This window comes from Panulirus ornatus, chromosome 28, assembly GCF_036320965.1.
Source record: "Panulirus ornatus isolate Po-2019 chromosome 28, ASM3632096v1, whole genome shotgun sequence".
NCBI lineage: Eukaryota > Metazoa > Arthropoda > Malacostraca > Decapoda > Palinuridae > Panulirus > Panulirus ornatus.
The window spans coordinates 21,053,345-21,077,325 of NC_092251.1; the positions used below are offsets into that span (position 1 = coordinate 21,053,345).

At 41.0% G+C, this 23,981-nt stretch overlaps 2 protein-coding genes across 3 annotated transcripts in view; one reads left to right on the forward strand and one right to left on the reverse strand.

The window, feature by feature from the left end:
* The window catches only part of LOC139757888 (uncharacterized), a 49,754-nt gene extending 30,053 nt beyond the window's left edge, over positions 1-19,701 (forward strand). For both annotated transcript variants that reach the window (XR_011714732.1, XM_071678809.1), the window contains exon 2: positions 19,511-19,701. Coding sequence is in view for 1 of the 2 variants with exons in the window: in XM_071678809.1 (XP_071534910.1) it covers positions 19,511-19,561 (51 nt within the window). In the remaining variant the exon portion in view is untranslated. The remainder of the gene's footprint in view (positions 1-19,510) is intronic.
* Positions 1-23,981, reverse strand: part of LOC139757885 (uncharacterized) — a 686,077-nt gene that overhangs the window by 188,146 nt on the left and 473,950 nt on the right.

The following is a 23,981-nucleotide window of genomic DNA, read 5'->3' on the forward strand; positions in this document are numbered from 1 at the left end:
TAGGGTGTTTTGGTCGAGGTGGTGTGCAAAGTGAGAGGGTTAGGGCAAATGATTTGGTAAACACAGAAGAGGTGGTAAAAGCTTTGCGGAAGATGAAAGCCGGCAAGGCAGCAGGTTTGGATGGTATTGCAGTGGAATTTATTAAAAAAGGGGGTGACTGTATTGTTGACTGGTTGGTAAGGTTATTTAATGTATGTATGACTCATGGTGAGGTGCCTGAGGATTGGCGGAATGCGTGCATAGTGCCATTGTACAAAGGCAAAGGGGATAAGAGTGAGTGCTCAAATTACAGAGGTATAAGTTTGTTGAGTATTCCTGGTAAATTATATGGGAGGGTATTGATTGAGAGGGTGACGGCATGTACAGAGCATCAGATTGGGGAAGAGCAGTGCGGTTTCAGAAGTGGTAGAGGATGTGTGGATCAGGTGTTTGCTTTGAAGAATGTATGTGAGAAATACTTAGAAAAGCAAATGGATTTGTATGTAGCATTTATGGATCTGGAGAAGGCATATGATAGAGTTGATAGAGATGCTCTGTGGAAGGTATTAAGAATATATGGTGTGGGAGGCAAGTTGTTAGAAGCAGTGAAAAGTTTTTATCAAGGATGTAAGGCATGTGTACGTGTAGGAAGAGAGGAAAGTGATTGGTTCTCAGTGAATGTAGGTTTGCGGCAGGGGTGTGTGATGTCTCCATGGTTGTCTAATTTGTTTATGGATGGGGTTGTTAGGGAGGTAAATGCAAGAGTCCTGGAAAGAGGGGCAAGTATGAAGTCTGTTGGGGATGAGAGAGCTTGGGAAGTGAGTCAGTTGTTGTTCGCTGATGATACAGCGCTGGTGGCTGATTCATGTGAGAAACTGCAGAAGCTGGTGACTGAGTTAGGTAAAGTGTGTGGAAGAAGAAAGTTAAGAGTAAATGTGAATAAGAGCAAGGTTATTAGGTACAGTAGGGTTGAGGGTCAAGTCAATTGGGAGGTGAGTTTGAATGGAGAAAAACTGGAGGAAGTGAAGTGTTTTAGATATCTGGGAGTAGATCTGTCAGCGGATGGAACCATGGAAGCGGAAGTGGATCATAGGGTGGGGGAGGGGGCGAAAATTTTGGGAGCCTTGAAAAATGTGTGGAAGTCGAGAACATTATCTCGGAAAGCAAAAATGGGTATGTTTGAAGGAATAGTGGTTCCAACAATGTTGTATGGTTGCGAGGCGTGGGCTATGGATAGAGTTGTGCGCAGGAGGATGGATGTGCTGGAAATGAGATGTTTGAGGACAATGTGTGGTGTGAGGTGGTTTGATCGAGTAAGTAACGTAAGGGTAAGAGAGATGTGTGGAAATAAAAAGAGCGTGGTTGAGAGAGCAGAAGAGGGTGTTTTGAAATGGTTTGGGCACATGGAGAGAATGAGTGAGGAAAGATTGACCAAGAGGATATATGTGTCGGAGGTGGAGGGAACGAGGAGAAGAGGGAGACCAAATTGGAGGTGGAAAGATGGAGTGAAAAAGATTTTGTGTGATCGGGGCCTGAACATGCAGGAGGGTGAAAGGAGGGCAAGGAATAGAGTGAATTGGAGCGATGTGGTATACAGGGGTTGACGTGCTGTCAGTGGAGTGAATCAAGGCATGTGAAGCGTCTGGGGTAAACCATGGAAAGCTGTGTAGGTATGTATATTTGCGTGTGTGGACGTGTGTATGTACATGTGTATGGGGGGGGGGGGTTGGGCCATTTCTTTCGTCTGTTTCCTTGCGCTACCTCGCAAACGCGGGAGACAGCGACAAAGTATAAAAAAAAAAAAAAATATATATATATATATATATATATATATATATATATATATATATATATATATATATATATAGCGTTAAGAATAGAGGACTGGGCCTCTGAGGGAATATCCTCACCTGGCCTCATTCTCTGTTCCTTCTTTTGGAAAATTAAAAAAAACGAGAGGGGAGGATTTCCAGCTCCCCTTTTAGTCGCCTTCTACGACACGCAGGGAATATGTGGGAAGTATTCTTTCTCCCCTATCCCCAGGGATATATATATATATATATATTTATATATATATATATGCACACACATTTTACATCAGAGTTTTGATTTTTTTTTCTTTTCAGATTTGTGATGGTGCTCTTTTCATCACCCTTCCTTACTGCAATTATTGCCTTCTTCTCTTCCTTTATTTTGTTAGGTACAGGGACTCTACTTTTCATTACCCATACACACTTTTCATTACCCATACACCATCATATAAAGTCATTATTTTCCTCAAATTTTATATCAACTTGCACCTTTGTGTATGCAGACCCACTACCATCCTTCTTTACTGTTGCTGTAACTTTCCATTTTTCTTGGCTTTACTTGCTTTCATAATCTTCCCTGAAGTACCATCCTTTTGTGTCAAACCAAGATTTTCTTCCTCCTTTGCTGGAGCTTTTTTCCTCTTTGCATTTTTTCTTTTTGGACTTTATCCTCTTACTTGTGGGCTACTTTCTGGTCTTCCTGTAGGGTCACTTTTTGGTCTTCCATTTCTAAGTCTTCTTTCTTTTGGACCACTTCCTCATCTTCCTCCACCTCTTAGACCCCCCCCTCTCCAAAACTCTTACACTGACCGCCGGAGACAACAGCGCCACAAGTGTGCAACAAAACGTACAAAATCTTCCACCACGGTTGTCGGGCACGGCCACCGAGCACAACCACCAAGCACGGGAGGATAAGCACGGCCACCGAGCACGGGGGGCCGGGTACGGGAGGCCAGGAACGGCCACCGAACACGGAGCACGGGAAGCTATGCACATGCTGTCAGTGGGTTGGATCAGGGCGTGTGTGGCGTCTGGGGTAAACCATGGAAAGCTGTGTAGGTATGTATATTTGCGTGTGTGGACGTATGTATATACATGTGTATGGGGGTGGGTTGGGCCATTTCTTTCGTCTATTTCCTTGCGCTACCTCGCAAACGTGGGAGACAGCGACAAAGCAAAAAAAAAAAAAAAAAAAAATATATATAGGTAGATATATATATATAGATATATAATATATATATCGAGGATGTAAGGCATGTGTACGTGTAGGAAGAGAGGAAAGTGATTGGTTCTCAGTGAATGTAGGTTTGCGGCAGGGGTGTGTGATGTCTCCATGGTTGTTTAATTTGTTTATGGATGGGGTTGTTAGGGAAGTGAATGCAAGAGTTTTGGAAAGAGGGGCAAGTATGAAGTCTGTTGGGGATGAGAGAGCTTGGGAAGTGAGTCAGTTGTTGTTCGCTGATGATACAGCGCTGGTGGCTGATTCATGTGAGAAACTGCAGAAGCTGGTGACTGAGTTTGGTAAAGTGTGTGGAAGAAGAAAGTTAAGAGTAAACGTAAATAAGAGCAAGGTTATTAGGTACAGTAGGGTTGAGGGTCAAGTCAATTGGGAGGTGAGTTTGAACGGAGAAAAACTGGAGGAAGTGAAGTGTTTTAGATATCTGGGAGTGGATCTGGCAGCGGATGGAACCATGGAAGCGGAAGTGGATCATAGGGTGGGGGAGGGGGCGAAAATTCTGGGGGCCTTGAAGAATGTGTGGAAGTCGAGAACATTATCTCGGAAAGCAAAAATGGGTATGTTTGAAGGAATAGTGGTTCCAACAATGTTGTATGGTTGCGAGGCGTGGGCTATGGATAGAGTTGTGCGCAGGAGGATGGATGTGCTGGAAATGAGATGTTTGAGGACAATGTGTGGTGTAAGGTGGTTTGATCGAGTGAGTAACGTAAGGGTAAGAGAGATGTGTGGAAATAAAAAGAGCGTGGTTGAGAGAGCAGAAGAGGGTGTTTTGAAGTGGTTTGGGCACATGGAGAGGATGAGTGAGGAAAGATTGACCAAGAGGATATATGTGTCAGAGGTGGAGGGAGCAAGGAGAAGAGGGAGACCAAATTGGAGGTGGAAAGATGGAGTGAAAAAGATTTTGTGGGATCGGGGCCTGAACATGCAGGAGGGTGAAAGGAAGGCAAGGAATAGAGTGAATTGGAGCGATGTGGTATACCGGGGTTAACGTGCTGTCAGTGGATTGAATCAAGGCATGTGAAGCGTCTGGGGTAAACCATGGAAAGCTGTGTAGGTATGTATATTTGCGTGTGTGGACGTATGTATATACATGTGTATGGGGGGGGTTGGGCCATTTCTTTCGTCTGTTTCCTTGCGCTACCTCGCAAACGCGGGAGACAGCGACAAAGTATAATAAAATAAAAAAAATAAATATATATATATATATATATATATATATATATATATATATATATGTATATATATATGGCGGCAGGGGTGTGTGATGTCTCCACGGTTGTTTAATTTGTTTAATTTGGTTGCTTAATTTGTTTATGGATGGGGTTGTTAGGGAGGTGAATGCAAGAGTTTTGGAAAGAGGGGCAAGTATGAAGTCTGTTGGGGATGAGAGAGCTTGGGAAGTGAGTCATTTGTTGTTCGCTGATGATACAGCGCTGGTGGCTGATTCATGTGAGAAACTGCAGAAGCTGGTGACTGAGTTTGGTAAAGTGTGTGAAAGAAGAAAGAGTAAATGTGAATAAGAGCAAGGTCATTAGGTACAGTAGGGTTGAGGGTCAAGTCAATTGGGAGGTAAGTTTGAATGGAGAAAAACTGGAGGAAGTAAAGTGTTTTAGATATCTGGGAGTGGATCTGGCAGCGGATGGAACCATGGAAGCGGAAGTGGATCATAGGATGGGGGAGGGGGCGAAAATCCTGGGAGCCTTGAAGAATGTGTGGATGTCGAGAACATTATCTCGGAAAGCAAAAATGGGTATGTTTGAAGGAATAGTGGTTCCAACAATGTTGTATGGTTGCGAGGCGTGGGCTATGGATAGAGTTGTGCGCAGGAGGATGGACGTGCTGAAAATGAGATGTTTGAGGACAATGTGTGGTGTGAGGTGGTTTGATCGAGTAAGTAACGTAAGGGTAAGAGAGATGTGTGGAAATAAAAAGAGCGTGGTTGAGAGAGCAGAAGAGGGTGTTTTGAAATGGTTTGGGCACATGGAGAGAATGAGTGAGGAAAGATTGACCAAGAGGATATATGTGTCGGAGGTGGAGGGAACTAGGAGAAGTGGGAGACCAAATTGGAGGTGGAAAGATGGAGTGAAAAAGATTTTGTGTGATCAGGGCCTAAACATGCAAGAGGGTGAAAGGCGTGCAAGGAATAGAGTGAATTGGATCGATGTGGTATACCGGGGTTGACATGCTGTCAGTGGATTGAATCAGGGCATGTGAAGCATCTGGGGTAAACCATGGAAAGCTGTGTAGGTATGTATATTTGCGTGTGTGGACGTATGTATATACATGTGTATGGGGGTGGGTTGGGCCATTTCTTTCGTCTGTTTCCTTGCGCTACCTTCGCAAACGCGGGAGACAGCGACAAAGCAAAAAAAAAATATATATATATATATATATATATATTTTTATATATATATATATATTTTTTTTTTTTCAAACTATTCGCCATTTCCCGCATTAGCGAGGTAGCGTTAAGAACTGAGGACTGGGCCATTGAGGGAATATCCTCACCTGGCCCCCTTCTCTGTTCCTTCTTTTGGAAAATTAGGGGATTAAGAATACTTCCCACATATTCCCTGCGTGTCGTAGAAGGCGTTTGCGAGGAAGCGCAAGGAAACAGACGAAAGAAATGGCCCAACCCACCCCCATACACATGTATATACATACGTCCACACACGCAAATATACATACCTACACAGCTTTCCATGGTTTACCCCAGACGCTTCACTTGCCTTGATTCAATCCACTGACAGCACGTCAACCCCGGTATACCACATCGCTCCAATTCACTCTATTCCTTGCCCTCCTTTCACCCTCCTGCATGTTCAGGCCCCGATCACACAAAATCTTTTTCACTCCATCTTTCCACCTCCAATTTGGTCTCCCTCTTCTCCTCGTTCCCTCCACCTCCGACACATATATTCTCTTGGTCAATCTTTCCTCACTCATTCTCTCCATGTGCCCGAACCATTTCAAAACACCCTCTTCTGCTCTCTCAACCACGCTCTTTTTATTTCCACACATCTCTCTTACCCTTACGTTACTTACTCGATCAAACCACCTCACACCACAAATTGTCCTCAAACATCTCATTTCCAGCACATCCATCCTCCTGCGCACAACTCTATCCATAGCCCATGCCTCGCAACCATACAACATTGTTGGAACCACTATTCCTTCAAACATACCCATTTTTGCTTTCCGAGATAATGTTCTCGACTTCCACACATTCTTCAAGGCTCCCAGAATTTTCACCCCCTCCCCCACCCTATGATCCACTTCCGCTTCCATGGTTCCATCCGCTGCCAGATCCACTCCCAGATATCTAAAACACTTCACTTCCTCCAGTTTTTCTCCATTCAAACTCACCTCCCAATTGACTTGACCCTCAACCCTAGTGTACCTAATAACCTTGCTCTTATTCACATTTACTCTTAACTTTCTTCTTTCACACACTTTACCAAACTCAGTCACCAGCTTCTGCAGTTTCTCACATGAATCAGCCACCAGCGCTGTATCATCAGCGAACAACAACTGACTCACTTCCCAAGCTCTCTCATCCCCAACAGACTTCATACTTGCCCCTCTTTCCAGGACTCTTGCATTTACCTCCCTAACAACCCCATCCATAAACAAATTAAACAACCATGGAGACATCACACACCCCTGCCACAAACCTACATTCACTGAGAACCAATCACTTTCCTCTCTTCCTACAAGTACACATGCCTTACATCCTCGATAAAAACTTTTCACTGCTTCTAACAACTTGCCTCCCACACCATATATTCTTAACACCTTCCATAGAGCATCTCTATCAACTCTATCATATGCCTTCTCCAGATCCATAAATGCTACATACAAATCCATTTGCTTTTCTAAGTATTTCTCACATACATTCTTCAAAGCAAACACCTGATCCACACATCCTCTACCACTTCTGAAACCACACTCCTCTTCCCCAATCTGATGCTCTGTACATGCCTTCACCCTCTCAATCAATACCCTCCCATATAATTTACCAGGAATACTCAACAAACTTATACCTCTGTAATTTGAGCACTCACTCTTATCCCCATTGCCTTTATACAATGGCACTATGCACGCATTCCGCCAATCCTCAGGCACCTCACCATGAGTCATACATACATTAAATAACCTTACCAACCAGTCAATAATACAGTCACCCCCTTTTTTAATAAATTCCACTGCAATAACATCCAAACCTGCTGCCTTGCCAGCTTTCATCTTCCGCAAAGCTTTTACTACCTCTTCTTTGTTTACCAAATCATTTTCCCTAACCCTCTCACTTTGCACACCACCTCAACCAAAACACCCTATATCTGCCACTCTATCATCAAACACATTCAACAAACCTTCAAAATACTCACTCCATCTCCTTCTCACATCACCACTACTTGTTATCACCTCCCCATTTGGGAGGTAAGTTTGAATGGAGAAAAACTGGAGGAAGTAAAGTGTTTTAGATATCTGGGAGTGGATCTGGCAGCGGATGGAACCATGGAAGTGGAAATGGATTATAGGGTGGGGGAGGGGGCGAAAATCCTGGGAGCCTTGAAGAATGTGTGGAAGTCGAGAACATTATCTCGGAAAGCAAAAATGGGTCTGTTTGAAGGAATAGTGATTCCAACAATGTTGTATGGTTGCGAGGCGTGGGCTATGGATAGAGTTGTGCGCAGGAGGATGGATGTGCTGGAAATGAGATGTTTGAGGACAATGTGTGGTGTGAGGTGGTTTGATCAAGTAAGTAACGTAAGGGTAAGAGAGATGTGTGGAAATAAAAAGAGCGTGGTTGAGAGAGCAGAAGGGGGTGTTTTGAAATGGTTTGGGCACATGGAGAGAATGAGTGAGGAAAGATTGACCAAGAGGATATATGTGTCGGAGGTGGAGGGAACGAGGAGAAGTGGGAGACCAAATTGGAGGTGGAAAGATGGAGTGAAAAAGATTTTGTGTGATCAGAGCCTGAACATGCAGGAGGGTGAAAGGAGGGCAAGGAATAGAGTGAATTGGATCGATGTGGTATACCGGGGTTGACGTGTTGTCAGTGGATTGAATCAGGGCATGTGAAGCGTCTGGGGTAAACCATGGAAAGCTGTGTAGGTATGTATATTTGCGTGTGTAGACGTATGTATATACATGTGTATGGGGGTGGGTTGGGCCATTTCTTTCGTCTGTTTCCTTGCGCTACCTCGCAAACGCGGGAGACAGCGACAAAGCAAAAAAAAAAGAAAAAAAGAAAAAAAAATATATATATATATATATATATATATATATATATATATATATATATACATATATATATATATATATATATATATATATATATATATATATATATATATATATATATATATATATATTTTGCTTTGCTTTGTCGCTGTCTCCCGCGTTTGCGAGGTAGCGCAAGGAAACAGACGAAAGAAATGGCCCAACCCACCCCCATACACATGTATATACATACACGTCCACACACGCAAATATACATAGCTATACATCTCAATATACACATATATATACACACACAGACACATACATATATACCCATGCACACAATTCACACTGTCTGCCTTTATTCATTCCCATCGCCACCTCGCCACACATGGAATACCATCCCCCTCCCCCTCATGTGTGCGAGGTAGCGCTAGGAAAAGACAACAAAGGCCCAATTCGTTCACACTCAGTCGCTAGCTGTCATGCAATAATGCCCGAAACCACAGCTCCCTTTCCACATCCAGGCCCCACAGAACTTTCCATGGTTTACCCCAGACGCTTCACATGCCCTGATTCAATCCACTGACAGCACGTCAACCACGGTATACCACATCGATCCAATTCACTCTATTCCTTGCCCGCCTTTCACCCTCCTGCATGTTCAGGCCCTGATCACTCAAAATCTTTTTCACTCCATCTTTCCACCTCCAATTTGGTCTCCCACTTCTCCTCGTTCCCTCCACCTCCGACAAATATATCCTCTTGGTCAATCTTTCCTCACTCATTCTCTCCATGTGCCCAAACCATTTCAAAACACCCTCGTCTGCTCTCTCAACCACGCTCTTTTTATTTCCACACATATCTCTTACCCTTACATTACTTACTTGATCAAACCACCTCACACCACACATTGTCCTCAAATACCTCATTTCCAGCACATCCACCCTCCTGCACACAACTCTATCCATAGCCCACGCCTCGCAACCATACAACATTGTTGGAACCACTCTTCCTTCAAACATACCCATTTTTGCTTTCCGAGATAATGTTCTCGACTTCCACACATTCTTCAAGGCTCCCAGGATTTTCGCCCCCTCCCCCAACCTATGATTCACTTCCGCTTCCATGGTTCCATCCGCTGCCAGATCCACTCCCAGATATCTAAAACACTTTACTTCCTCCAGTTTTACTCCATTCAAACTTACCTCCCAGTTGACTTGACCCTCAATCCTACTGTACCTAATAACCTTGCTCTTATTCACATTTACTCTTAACTTTCTTCTTTCACACACTTTACCAAACTCAGTCACCAGCTTCTGCAGTTTCTCACATGAATCAGCCACCAGCGCTGTATCATCAGCGAACAACAACTGACTCACTTCCCAAGCTCTCTCATCCACAACAGACTTCATACTTGCCCCTCTTTCCAAAACTCTTGCATTCACCTCCCTAACAACCCCATCCATAAACAAATTAAACAACCATGGAGACATCACACACCCCTGCCGCAAACCTACATTCACTGAGAACCAATCACTTTCCTCTCTTCCTACACGTACACATGCCTTACATCCTTGATAAAAACTTTTCACTGCTTCTAACAACTTGCCTCCCACACCATATATTCTTAATACCTTCCACAGAGCATCTCTATCAACTCTTATCATATGCCTTCTCCAGATCCATAAATGCTACATACAAATCCATTTGCTTTTCTAAGTATTTCTCACATACATTCTTCAAAGCAAACACCTAGGGTGGGGGAGGGAGCAAAAATCCTGGGAGCCTTGAAGAATGTTTGGAAGTCGAGAACATTATCTCGGAAAGCAAAAATGGGTATGTTTGAAGGAATAGTGGTTCCAACAATGTTGTATGGTTGCGAGGCGTGGGCTATGGACAGAGTTGTGCGCAGGAGGGTGGATGTGCTGGAAATGAGATGTTTGAGGACAATGTGTGGTGTGAGGTGGTTTGATCGAGTAAGTAATGTAAGGGTAAGAGAGATGTGTGGAAATAAAAAGAGCGTGGTTGAGAGAGCAGAGGAGGGTGTTTTGAAATGGTTTGGGCACATGGAGAGAATGAGTGAGGAAAGATTGACCAAGAGGATATATGTGTCGGAGGTGGAGGGAACGAGGAGAAGAGGGAGACCAAATTGGAGGTGGAAAGATGGAGTGAAAACGATTTTGTGTGATCGGGGCCTGAACATGCAGGAGGGTGAAAGGAGGGCAAGGAATAGAGTGAATTGGATCGATGTGGTATACCGAGGTTGACGTGCTGTCGGTGGATGGAATCAAGGCATGTGAAGCGTCTGGGGTAAACCATGGAAAGCTGTGTAGGTATGTGTATTTGCGTGCGTGGACGTATGTATATACATGTGTATGGGGGTGGGTTGGGTCATTTCTTTCGTCTGTTTCCTTGCGCTACCTCGCAAACGCGGGAGACAGCAGCAAAAAAAAAAAAAAAAAAAATATATATATATATATTTGTTGAATGTGTTTGATGATAGAGTGGCAGATATAGGGTGTTTTGGTCAAGGTGGTGTGCAAAGTGAGAGGGTTAGGGAAAATGATTTGGTAAACAGAGAAGAGGCAGTGAAAGCTTTGCGGAAGATGAAAGCCGGCAAGGCAGCAGGTTTGGATGGTATTGCAGTGGAATTTATTAAAAAAGGGGGTGACTGTATTGTTGACTGGTTGGTAAGGTTATTTAATGTATGTATGACTCATGGTGAGGTGCCTGAGGATTGGCGGAATGCGTGCATAGTGCCATTGTACAAAGGCAAAGGGGATAAGAGTGAGTGCTCAAATTACAGAGGTATAAGTTTGTTGAGTATTCCTGGTAAATTATATGGGAGGGTATTGATTGAGAGGGTGAAGGCATGTACAGAGCATCAGATTGGGGAAGAGCAGTGTGGTTTCAGAAGTGGTAGAGGATGTGTGGATCAGGTGTTTGCTTTGAAGAATGTATGTGAGAAATACTTAGAAAAGCAAATGGATTTGTATGTAGCATTTATGGATCTGGAGAAGGCATATGATAGAGTTGATAGAGATGCTCTGTGGAAGGTATTAAGAATATATGGTGTGGGAGGAAAGTTGTTAGAAGCAGTGAAAAGTTTTTATCGAGGATGTAAGGCATGTGTACGTGTAGGAAGAGAGGAAAGTGATTGGTTCTCAGTGAATGTAGGTTTGCGGCAGGGGTGTGTGATGTCTCCATGGTTGTCTAATTTGTTTATGGATGGGGTTGTTAGGGAGGTAAATGCAAGAGTTTTGGAAAGAGGGGCAAGTATGAAGTCTGTTGGGGATGAGAGAGCTTGGGAAGTGAGTCAGTTGTTGTTCGCTGATGATACAGCGCTGGTGGCTGATTCATGTGAGAAACTGCAGAAGCTGGTGACTGAGTTTGGAAAAGTGTGTGGAAGAAGAAAGTTAAGAGTAAATGTGAATAAGAGCAAGGTTATTAGGTACAGTAGGGTTGAGGGTCAAGTCAATTGGGAGGTGAGTTTGAATTGAGAAAAACTGGAGGAAGTGAAGTGTTTTAGATATCTGGGAGTGGATCTGGCAGCGGATGGAACCATGGAAGCGGAAGTGGATCATAGGGTGGGGGAGGGGGCGAAAATCCTGGGGGCCTTGAAGAATGTGTGGAAGTCGAGAACATTATCTCGGAAAGCAAAAATGGGTATGTTTGAAGGAATAGTGGTTCCAACAATGTTGTATGGTTGCGAGGCGTGGGCTATGGATAGAGTTGTGCGCAGGAGGATGGATGTGCTGGAAATGAGATGTTTGAGGACAATGTGTGGTGTGAGGTGGTTTGATCGAGTGAGTAACGTAAGGGTAAGAGAGATGTGTGGAAATAAAAAGAGCGTGGTTGAGAGAGCAGAAGAGGGTGTTTTGAAGTGGTTTGGGCACATGGAGAGGATGAGTGAGGAAAGATTGACCAAGAGGATATATGTGTCGGAGGTGGAGGGAACAAGGAGAAGAGGGAGACCAAATTGGAGGTGGAAAGATGGAGTGAAAAAGATTTTGTGTGATCGGGGCCTGAACATGCAGGAGGGTGAAAGGAGGGCAAGGAATAGAGTGAATTGGAGCGATGTGGTATACCGGGGTTGACGTGCTGTCAGTGGATTGAAGCAAGGCATGTGAAGCGTCTGGGGTAAACCATGGAAAGCTGTGTAGGTATGTATATTTGCGTGTGTGGACGTATGTATATACAAGTGTATGGGGGGGGGTGGGCCATTTCTTTCGTCTGTTTCCTTGCGCTACCTTGCAAACGCGGGAGACAGCGACAAAGTATAATAAAAAAAAATAATAATAATATATATATATATATATATATATATATATATATATATATATATATATATATGTCAATGGATTGAACCAGGGCATGTGAAGTGTTTTGGGTAAACCATGGAAAGTTTTGTGGGGCCTGGATGTGGAAAGGGAGCTGTGGTTTCGGTGCATTATACATGACAGCTAGAGACTGAGTGTGAACAAATGTGGCCTTTGTTGTCTTTTCCTAGCACTACCTCATGCACATGCGGGGGGAGGGGGCTGTCATTTCATGTGTGGCTGGGTGGCGTCGGGAATGAATACGAGCAGACAGTATGAATTATGCACATGTGTATATATGTATATGTCCTCTACCACTTTTGAAACCACATTGCTCTTCCCCAATCTGATGCTCCGTACATGCCTTCACCCTCTCAATCAATACCCTCCCATATAATTTCCCAGGAATGCTCAACAAACTTATACCTCTGTAATTTGAGCATTCACTGTTATTTCATGTGTGGCGGGGTGGCGATGGGAATTAATAAAGGCAGGCAGTATGAATTATGTACATGTGTATATATGTAAATGTCTGTGTGTGTATATATATGTATACGTTGAGATGTATAGGTATGTATATTCGCGTGTGTGGACGTGTATGTATATACATGTGTATGTGGGTGGGTTGGGCCATTCTTTCGTCTGTTTCCTTGCGCTACCTCGCTAACGCGGGAGACAGTGACAAAAATATATATATATATATATATATATATATATATATATATATATATATATATATATATATCCCTGGGGATAGGGGAGAAAGAATACTTCCCACGTATTCCCTGCGTGTCGTAGAAGGCGACTAAAAGGGGAGGGAGCGGGGGGCTGGAAATCCTCCCCTCTCGGTTTTTTTTTTTTTTTCCAAAAGAAGGAACAGAGAATTGGGCCAGGTGAGGGTATTCCCTCAAGGCCCAGTCCTCTGTTCTTAACGCTACCTCGCTAATGCGGGAAATGGCGAATAGTTTGAAAGAAAGAAAAGAAGATATATATATATATATATATATATATATATATATATATATATATATATATATATATATATATATATATACCTTAGCCTAAGGAAGGTACCCAATTCATCACTCAGCATCAAGGAAAAGATGAACAGCTGGGTGGACTATGGACCAACTGCTGTGTCCAGGATTCAAACAAATGCAGGATCAACCCCAGAAAGCCCATGCATGCATCATGGTCAATATTCTAACTGCTATTTTACAGAGGTGTATGCTTACTGGCATGCTCCTGTTAGGAGGAAAACAAACTCTGAGCTTATGTAATGCTATTGTTTCTTGTAGAAGCTAGTGAGCAAGACTGTTTTCTTCTCTCTCCCTCCCAATTTTTTTACTCTTATACTTCCAGTACTAGTCTAGAGTTTTCCAGGACTGAAAGGTTTGGCTGCCTCCTCTTTATCCAGATGTGAATTCATGATGGATGTAATGATTCTTGAGAGGAGACAGTTGTTAGCAGTGGATCATGCATGGTGATCCTGTCCTTAGGAGAGATAGCAGAATTGTCCACAGGTTATCAATTATTAGGATATGGCATATTTCCTGAGAGAGAGAGAGAGAGAGAGAGAGAGAGAGAGAGAGAGAGAGAAGAAGAGAAGAGAAGAAGAGAAGAGAAGAGAAGAAAAGAAGAGAAGAGAAGAGAGAGAGAGAGAGAGAGAGAGAGAGAGAGAGAGAGAGAGAGAGAGAGAGAGAGAGAGAGGAAATCTCATTTTCCTTGCTTAAAAGTTTTCTCTCCATGAAGAATTCTTTCAGGTTGAAAATCCATTTCTATTTTTTTTTTTTTTTTTTTGCTTTGTCGCTGTCTCCCGCATTTGCGAGGTAGCGCAAGGAAACAGATGAAAGAAATGGCCCAACCCACCCCCATACACATGTATATACATACGTCCACACACGCAAATATACATACCTACACAGCTTTCCATGGTTTACCCCAGACGCTTCACATGCCCTGGTTCAATCCACTGACAGCACGTCAACCCCGGTATACCACATCGCTCCAATTCACTCTATTCCTTGCCCTCCTTTCACCCTCCTGCATGTTCAAGCCCCGATCACACAAAATCTTTTTCACTCCATCTTTCCACCTCCAATTTGGTCTCCCACTTCTCCTCGTTTCCTCCACCTCCGACACATATATCCTCTTGGTCAATCTTTCCTCGCTCATTCTCTCCATGCGCCCAAACCATTTCAAAACACCCTCTTCTGCTCTCTCAACCACGCTCTTTTTATTTCCACACATCTCTCTTACCCTTACATTACTTACTCGATCAAACCACCTCACACCACACATTGTCCTCAAACATCTCATTTCCAGCACATCCATCCTCCTGCGCACAACTCTATCCATAGCCCACGCCTCGCAACCATACGACATTGTTGGAACCACTATTCCTTCAAACATACCCATTTTTGCTTTCCGAGATAATGTTCTCGACTTCCACATTTTCTTCAAGGCTCCCAGAATTTTCGCCCCCTCCCCCACCCTATGATCCACTTCCGCTTCCATGGTTCCATCCGCTGCCAGATCCACTCCCAGATATCTAAAACACTTTACTTCCTCCAGTTTTTCTCCATTCAAACTTACCTTCCAATTGACTTGACCCTCAACCCTAGTGTACCTAATAACCTTGCTCTTATTCACATTTACTCTTTACTTTCTTCTTTCACACACTTTACCAAACTTAGTCACCAGCTTCTGCAGTTTCTCACATGAATCAGCCACCAGCGCTGTATCATCAGCGAACAACAAGTGACTCACTTCCCAAGCTCTCTCATCCCCAACAGCCTTCATACTTGCCCCTCTTTCCAAAACTCTTGCATTCACCTCCCTAACAACCCCATCCATAAACAAATTAAACAACCATGGAGACATCACACACCCCTGCCGCAAACCTACATTCACTGAGAACCAATCACTTTCCTCTCTTCCTACACGTACACATGCCTTACATCCTCGATAAAAACTTTTCACTGCTTCTAACAACTTGCCTCCCACACCAAATATTCTTAATACCTTCCACAGAGCATCTCTATCAACTCTATCATATGCCTTCTCCAGATCCATAAATGCTACATACAAATCCATTTGCTTTTCTAAGTATTTCTCACATACATTCTTCAAAGCAAACATCCTCTACCACTTCTGAAACCACACTGCTCATCCCCAATCTGATGCTCTGTACATGCCTTCACCCTTCTATTTTTATCTGTCAATATTTGTGCTCTGCATACTATCATTTATGTTAAAAGTGAGGATGGAGACACCAAAAGCCAATAAACAAGCAGGTAAATTATTCTTCATGTCACATCCAGCAATATGTTAATGCTGAGTAGTCATCATGTGGGTGAACTTATTGGACATTATTTCAGCAATCACTTTTTATTACCAGACCACACAGAAAATGGTGTTAGTGGCCTGATAAGTCAAACATGATGAAAATTATATTGTGCGAGTGGACCCAACTGCCATGGTTGATGTATGTGAGAGAGCAGCAACTACTTTTACTTTAGGAAAGGAAAATGAAGAGTTGATACAATTAATAAAAACTTTTCAATGAATTTCTTAGTCTGTATTCTATAATGATCATAGACTAATACAATAATGTACCCAGTGGCACTACATCATAAAAATATGACTATGAAATAAAATTATGGAATAGGTACATATTTTATTGACTTGTAAGACATGTCTAGCATAACAATTACTACTATCTATAGGTCAGTCAGTACAAGAGGCAAAGTTTGAAAAATGATTGAAAACATGACTTATGCAAAAGAGATAGGAATCAAAAGTGGCATCTGACCCTGTAATATTGTTCTTCACATTAATCACTTACAAATATATCTGCTATTTATATTAGCTTAAAGATTAAAGCCTTCTAATGGTCTCATTTACAACTGATTAAAGCATTCTGTTGGTCTTATGTACAAGATACCTAATGGTCTAGTAAAATTTAAATATACACATTTATATATCTCCTCTGTTTAATTAAAAGTGTATAATAAAGCAGTCCATCAACTTGATAATATTCAACAGAAGAAGAATGAACAACTTACTGTATATTCTTCTCCATAAAAATATTTACATTACAGCAAATTAATGTCTCCCTTAACTTATGTATTTTATATAAAAAAAATATAATGGGCAGAGATACGCACCATTCCCTGTTCAAGCAATTCTTAATCCCAAATCTGTTTCCAGTGTCTCACAAAGCTAAAAGGTTTACTTTTAAATTACCTTCGAGCAAAACAGTGTCTATATGTAAAACATTTTAGTAAATCTGATATAAATTCTAACACTTCTCCCACGGGCTAAAATCTCTAAAATATGTTTGAGTATTAACCCTCATACTTACTATTTCCATGCACATCGATTTTTTTTCTTAGTTGTGGTTCTCCCTCATTTACTTCAAACACTAATATTCTATTTCACTTACAAATACTATGTGATATGAAAGATCTTTTAAGAAATCATTCACAATTTACTTAAGAGACTGCTTGGCCTCAATCATCAGCAGAAAAACCCAGTAGCTTGCTCTTTTCTCCCAAATATGGTTCTCTTTTTTAGCCACATCCTTACTACCAGTACCAAAGATATACTATAACCTATTCCCAAACACACATTGTCCTTCAAGCACTGGTGTTCTCCCAAGTATCTCCTACTGTTCTCAACTGCTTGCATCTTTCTCATCTTTCCATACTTTCATGCTTTTACTTTCCATCTGTGTACAACTTCTTAAGCAACATTCATTCTTTTCAAACATTCTGACATCTCAGTGCAGGCAAGTGACACCTGCATATGTGACAAATAAACCAACCTGAATCTCTTTTTTTCAGTTAGTTTTGAGTGTTAATATTAAGTCTTTTGATAAGTGAAGGTGAGGAGTTGTGAGGAGCTAAAGTTTTTGGGGAAGATTCTAAATGTGTCACCCTACTATGACCATATTTGGAAATACCCTAACACTGAGAGGCAGAAAATAGCACAAGCTAACTTGCCTCCACTGACTATGCTTAACATATCATTAAAATCCACAATATCTAATAATTTATACTTTGCCGCTGTCTCCCGCATTAGCAAGGTAGCGCAAGGAAACAGACAAAAGAATGGCCCAACCCACCCACATACACATGTATATACATAAACATCCACACACACACCTATACATACCTATGCATTTCAATGTATACATATATATATACAAACACAGGCATATACATATATAAACATGTTCATAATTCATACCTGCTGCCTTTATTCATTCCCATCGCCACCCCGCCACACATGAAATGACAACCCCCTCCCCCCATATGCGTGCGAGGTAGCGGTAGGAAAAGACAACAAAGGCCACATTCGTTCACACACAGTCTCTAGCTGTCATATAATAATGCACCGAAACCACAGCTCCCATTCCACATCCAGGCCCCACAAAACTTTCAATGGTTAACCCCAGATGCTTCACATGCCCTGGTTCAATCCAATGACAGCAAGTCAACCCCGGTATACCACATCACTCTCATTCACTCTATTCCTTGCATGCTTTTCACCCTCCTGCATGTTCAGGCCCCGATCACTGAAAATTTTTTTCACTCCATCCTTCCACCTCCAATTTGGTCTCCACTTCTCCTTGTTCCCTCCACCTCTGACACATATATCCTCCTTGTCAATCTTTCCTCACTCATTCTTTCCATGTGACCAAACCATTGCAATACACCCTCTTCTACTCTCTCAACCACTCTTTTTATTACCACACATCTCTCTTACCCTTTCATTACTTACTCGATCAAACCACCTCACACCACATATTGTCCTCAAACATCTCATTTCCAACACATCCACCCTCCTCTGCACAACCCTATCTATAGCCCACGTCTTGCATCCATAAAACATTGTTGGGACCACTATTCCTTCAAACATACCCACAATATCTAATATCATTACATAATCTGATGCATGAATAGATGCAGAGAAAATAAATCATTCTACCAACCTTTCTTCTTTTCTATTGTGATTAAATATTTCATATTTGTTCAATCAAAACTCCTATAGTAAAAATCTGATGAACGCATTCATGTCCCTCTTTCTTGTTCTCTCTCACTAACTTCTGTTATTTTTCTGAATCCTCATACCACACTATACAATAGCTTTCTTCAAAGGAATTTATACTCAGCTGTTTCTAATACAAAACAGCCTCATTTTATCAACTTTAATATTAAAAAAATATGAAATGATCAGGCAATACAAGTCAGTTTAATAAAAGTGAATATGTATGTCTTGACAGGCATCACAAAATTCATTCTCTTGTTCCAGAACTTGCAGACCATTCAATATATGAAGGTAACCATGTTTTCCAAAAATAAAAAACTCGTTTAGTCAAACCCATCTAAATGTTATTTCAGTCTTTTTTCCCCTCAAATAACGGAACCTTCTTCTCATAATATATGAAGATTTTAGCAGTGTATATGGAAAACAAAAAGCAAATAGTTTTCTTAATGCTTTCGTTGCAAATTTTGCTATTTAACACAAATCATTTTCAAGTGTGTAATGTAAAATTTGTAACTTCTCACTAGCCATTTAAAAGCAGTTGTAGGCACTGCAATATTTGCAAAAGAGTCTGCTTTTAAAATAAGCACCAAGCACTAATACATGCTTCCATCTGTGAGTAATATTAGAAAACATGATTTAAACACTGTCAGTTGTCCCACAAATGCTGCCAATGTTACTGTGCATTTCATCTTTATTCTATCCATGAATATTAAGTTATTCATAATGTAAAACCTTGATATACATATTGCGAAAGCAAGTTATATACAGTATTATATCATTATATCATTTTGTTTGACAAATTTTTCAAAATCATGTCCTTAAAACATTTTAAGCAGACTATACATTTAACAACTGCTCCTTTCAATAACTTCTTTTTTCAGTTAACCCATCAAGAGAGCGAAAAGGAGGAAAAAGTGGACAACTCAGGATGAGATTAAGCTACTGTTTGAATAGCTGTACTTATCTAAATGATTTGCATTATTTGCTGTTTTTTATGTAATGAAATTAAGTTTTCTTAATTTAGCTTTTTCACACCTTATATATAATCAAATAATAAAGCTTTTGGAACATTTTTGGCCTATCATTGAACAGTTGCCCTACTTTCTGTACCATTTTTCAATAATTACTCTTTTTGTATATTTTCATTATTTTCCAAAAATAAGGCATTATTCTCATTACAAAAAATTAATTCCATGGATATTAATGCCAGATACGGAAACTTCAGGTCTCTTAATATTGGAAAAGTAATAAGAAAATCCCAAATTAACATTTTCTATTTTGAAGGGAAAACTGGCTGATCTCAAAATAAAAATACACAGTGAACCAGTTAAAAGGCCTAAAGATACTACCAGAAGCCAGGAATAGCCCACAACCAATGTAGAAACTTGTGCTGAGACCAGAAACACTCTTATGCTATGAAATTTGCATGTAACCACACTATCAAATGATACAACCGATACAGTAAACCAGTTAACAAAACATTAAAAGCAGCAAGGAAAATGATGCACCTCAACATAAGCAAGATGAATACATCCCATTATGATTCAGAATATCATATTTTGGTTGTTTTTAGAATTTTATACGAAAATAAAATAATTTAAAGATATAGCCCTCACAGATATATCGTGCAAATGGTACTCTCATTCAATAATTCTAAGGAGGGTATAACTCCAAGATTATCTCCCACCAATATTCTCTAGTCCCCACATGGAAAATACCTTTGTGCTTAAATTATGTTTTTTCTCTTTATTCTGGGCTATTTCAAAGTATGCATACTGTGCTTATTTCTCACAAGAAAAAATCAACTTATATTTTAAAAAACATGTCACAGTTGGTGTCGAGGCTTAAGGGGAGAGATATCATTCAGTTGTGTCTGAGACAGAGAGAGAATATGCTCCAAATGGTTCATCATTCCTCAGGCATTTATTTCATCCTTAAGGTTTAGTGGTGATGAAATACTATACTGTGATCTGGATGAAATATCTAAAGGTCTAGAAAAAGCATAAATCATTAATTAATGTGTGTACTTTCTGTAAATAATACAGGTGCTCATCACTTTTCAGTTTAGTTATATTCCTGAAAACTGCTACAAATACCGAAAAAATGAAAATGGAATCCAATATTACAAATGAACTATCATAAGTAAGGCTATGCTCCTGGAATGTTATGTTTTGTTAAATATTTCTCCCATATGTGGCATTGTACTTCACTGAAATTATATAATTCTTTGTTTCATAAGAAAATACAAGACAATATGTACATGAGATGAGTGATGATCATCCTTAGCCCTCTCTGTCCTGAGCTTTGTCTATTCATCCATTCCCCTGCCTAAGGTTTTTTGAAAAAAATATTAAATTTTCTAATAAAAAAGATATCATCCTTATAAATCAACAGACCATAACGTTACAGACATAAAAATGCAAAAACTTTGCTATTAGCTGTAATCCCTTTAAGCTTCCTTAGCAGTACAATAGTTCGTAAGCCTGAATGTAAACCTGTTTCCACCACTAACTGTCATCATGGGGTCCAATCAAATACAGTAATCATCGTTATTTTCCACTACATCACAACTTTCCATCAAATTTACATTGTTTTTCTTCCTGTGGTGCCTTGTGTTTATGTTTATGGCTGCCCAATGCACAAGTCCCATTCTCACAGCAACCACATATACACTCCTATAAGCAGATGTCCATTAAAGTGTTTATAATGAAGCTAGCAGCTATGAATGTTTTTTCTTTTTTCATAAATAAGCACCATTTCCTGTGTTAGTGAGGTAGCGTTACGAATAGAGAACTGAGCCATAGAGGGAATATCCTCACTTGGACCCCTTCTCTGTCCCATAAAAAGGAAAAATTAATATGGGAGGGGAGGATATCCAACCCCCTGCTCCCTCCCCTTTTAGTCACCTTCTAGGGAAGTATTCTTTCTTCCCTATCTCCAGAGATAAATGAAATGAAATCTCTATGAGTGAATTATCACTGGTGGTGACATAAGGTATCTCTGTATGATTAATGGCTGCTTCATATCATATCATATCATATCATATCATATCATATCATATCATATCATATCATGATGTAAAGTTTTAAGCACTTTTCTTTAGCCAGTCATTACATTCTCAAATGGAGTGTACTCTTGTCCATGGCAGGTCTGGGGTTCTACCAACATACACAGATTGTACTGCCTTCTTAAACCTTGCTAATTTGTTTCTTCTACAACTAACTAACATATTTTCATACTCTCTTCTTGAGACAAGAACAATTGCCTTAAACACTTGTTTGGAGTTTGGAACGCAATCTTAAAAATCCTCAAATCATCTAACATGAATCTGTGTTTGCTTAAATTCCTGCCATAGTCTTGCAGTGCTTGTTTACATCAGAACCTACTAATTGATAGCAGTGATTTGACTGCATTTGTACATTTTCTAAAATTACTGCATTGGAAGCTGTGGTATCTTTTACATATTCATACAAACTGAAATTTGCTTTGCAATATTTATTCATTTTATGACTATTATTTCTATATTTGTCTGATAATATTTGCACATATTTTCTAAAAAAGGGGGTGACTGTGTTGTTGACTGATTGATAAGGATATTTAATATATGTATGAATGATGGTGAGGTGCCTGAGGATTGGCAGAATGCATGCATAGTGCCAGCGTACAAAGGCAAAGGGGATAAAGGTGAGTGCTCAAATTACAGAGGTATAAGTTTGCTGAGCATTCCTCGGAAATTATATGGGAGGGTACTGATTGAGAGGGTGAAGGCACATACAGAGCATCAGATTGGGGAAGAGCAGTGTGGTTTCAGATGTGGTAGAGGATATGTGGATCAGGTGTATGCTTTGAAGAACGTATGTGAAAAATGCTTAGAAAAGCAAATGGATTTGTATGTAGCATTTATGGATCTGAAGAAGGCATTTGATAGAGGTGATAGAGATGCTCTGTGGAAGGTATTGAGAATATATGGTATGGGAGGCAAGTTGTTAGAAGCAGTGGAAAGTTTTTAGATGTAAGGCATGTGTACGAGTAGGAAGAGAGGAAAGTGATTGGTTCTCAGTGAATGTAGTTTTGCGGCAGGGGTGTGTGATGTCTCCATGGATGTTTAATTTGTTTATGGATGGGGTTGTTAGGGAGGTGAATGCAAGAGTTTTGGAAAGAGGGGCAAGTATGCAGTCTGTTGTGGATGAGAGAGCTTGGGAAGTAAGTCAGTTGTTGTTCGCTGATGATACAGCGCTGGTGGCTGATTCGGGTGAGAAACAGAAGCTGGTGACTGAGTTTGGTAAAGTGTGTGAAAAAAGAAAGCTGAGAGTAAATGTGAATAAGAGCAAGGTTAATAGGTACAACAGAGTTGAGGGACAAGTCAATTGGGAGGTAAGATTGAATGGAGAAAAACTGGAGGAAGTGAAGTGTTTTAGATATCTGGAAGTGGATTTGGCAGCAGATGGAACCATGGAAGCAGAAGTGAGTCACAGGGTGGGGGAGGGGGGCAAAAGTTCTGGGAGTGTTGAAAAATGTGTGGAAGGTGAGAACATTATCTCGGAAAGCGAAAATGGGTAAGTTTGAAGGAATAGTGGTTCCAGCAATATTATATGGTTGCAAGGCGTGGGCTATAGATAAAGTTGTGTGGAGGAGGGTGGATGTGCTGGAAATGAGATGTTTGAGGACAATATGTGGTGTGAGGTGGTTTGATCGAGTAAGAAATGAAAGGGTAAGAGAGATGTGTGGTAATAAAAAGAGTGTGGTAGAGAGAGCAGAAGAGGGTGTTTTGAAATGGTTTGGTCACATGGAGAGAATGAGTGAGGAAAGAATGACAAAGAAGATATATGTGTCAGAGGTGGAGGGAACGAAAAGAAGTGGGAGACCAAATTGGAGGTGGAAGGATGGAGTGAAAAAGATTTTGAGCGATCGGGGCCTGAACATTCAGGAGGGTGAAAGGAATGCAAGGAATAGAGTGAATTGGTACAAAGTGGTATACCGGGGTCAACGTGCTGCCAATGGATTGAACCAGGGCATATGAAGCGTCTGGAGTAAACCATGGAAAGTTTTATGGGGCCTGGATGTGGAAAGGGAGTTGTGGTTTCAGTGCATTATACATGACAGTTAGAGACTGAGTGTGAACGAATGTGGCCTTTGTTGTCTTTTCCTAGCGCTACTTCGCGTGCATGCGGGGGGAGGGGGTTGTCACTTCATGTGTGGCAGGGTGGCAACGGGAATGAATAAAGGCAGCAAGTATGAATTATGTACATGTGTATATATGTATATGTCTGTGTATGTATATACATGTGTATGGAGGTGGGCTGGGCCATTTCTTTCGTCTGTTTCCTTGCGCTACCTCGCAAATGCGGGAGA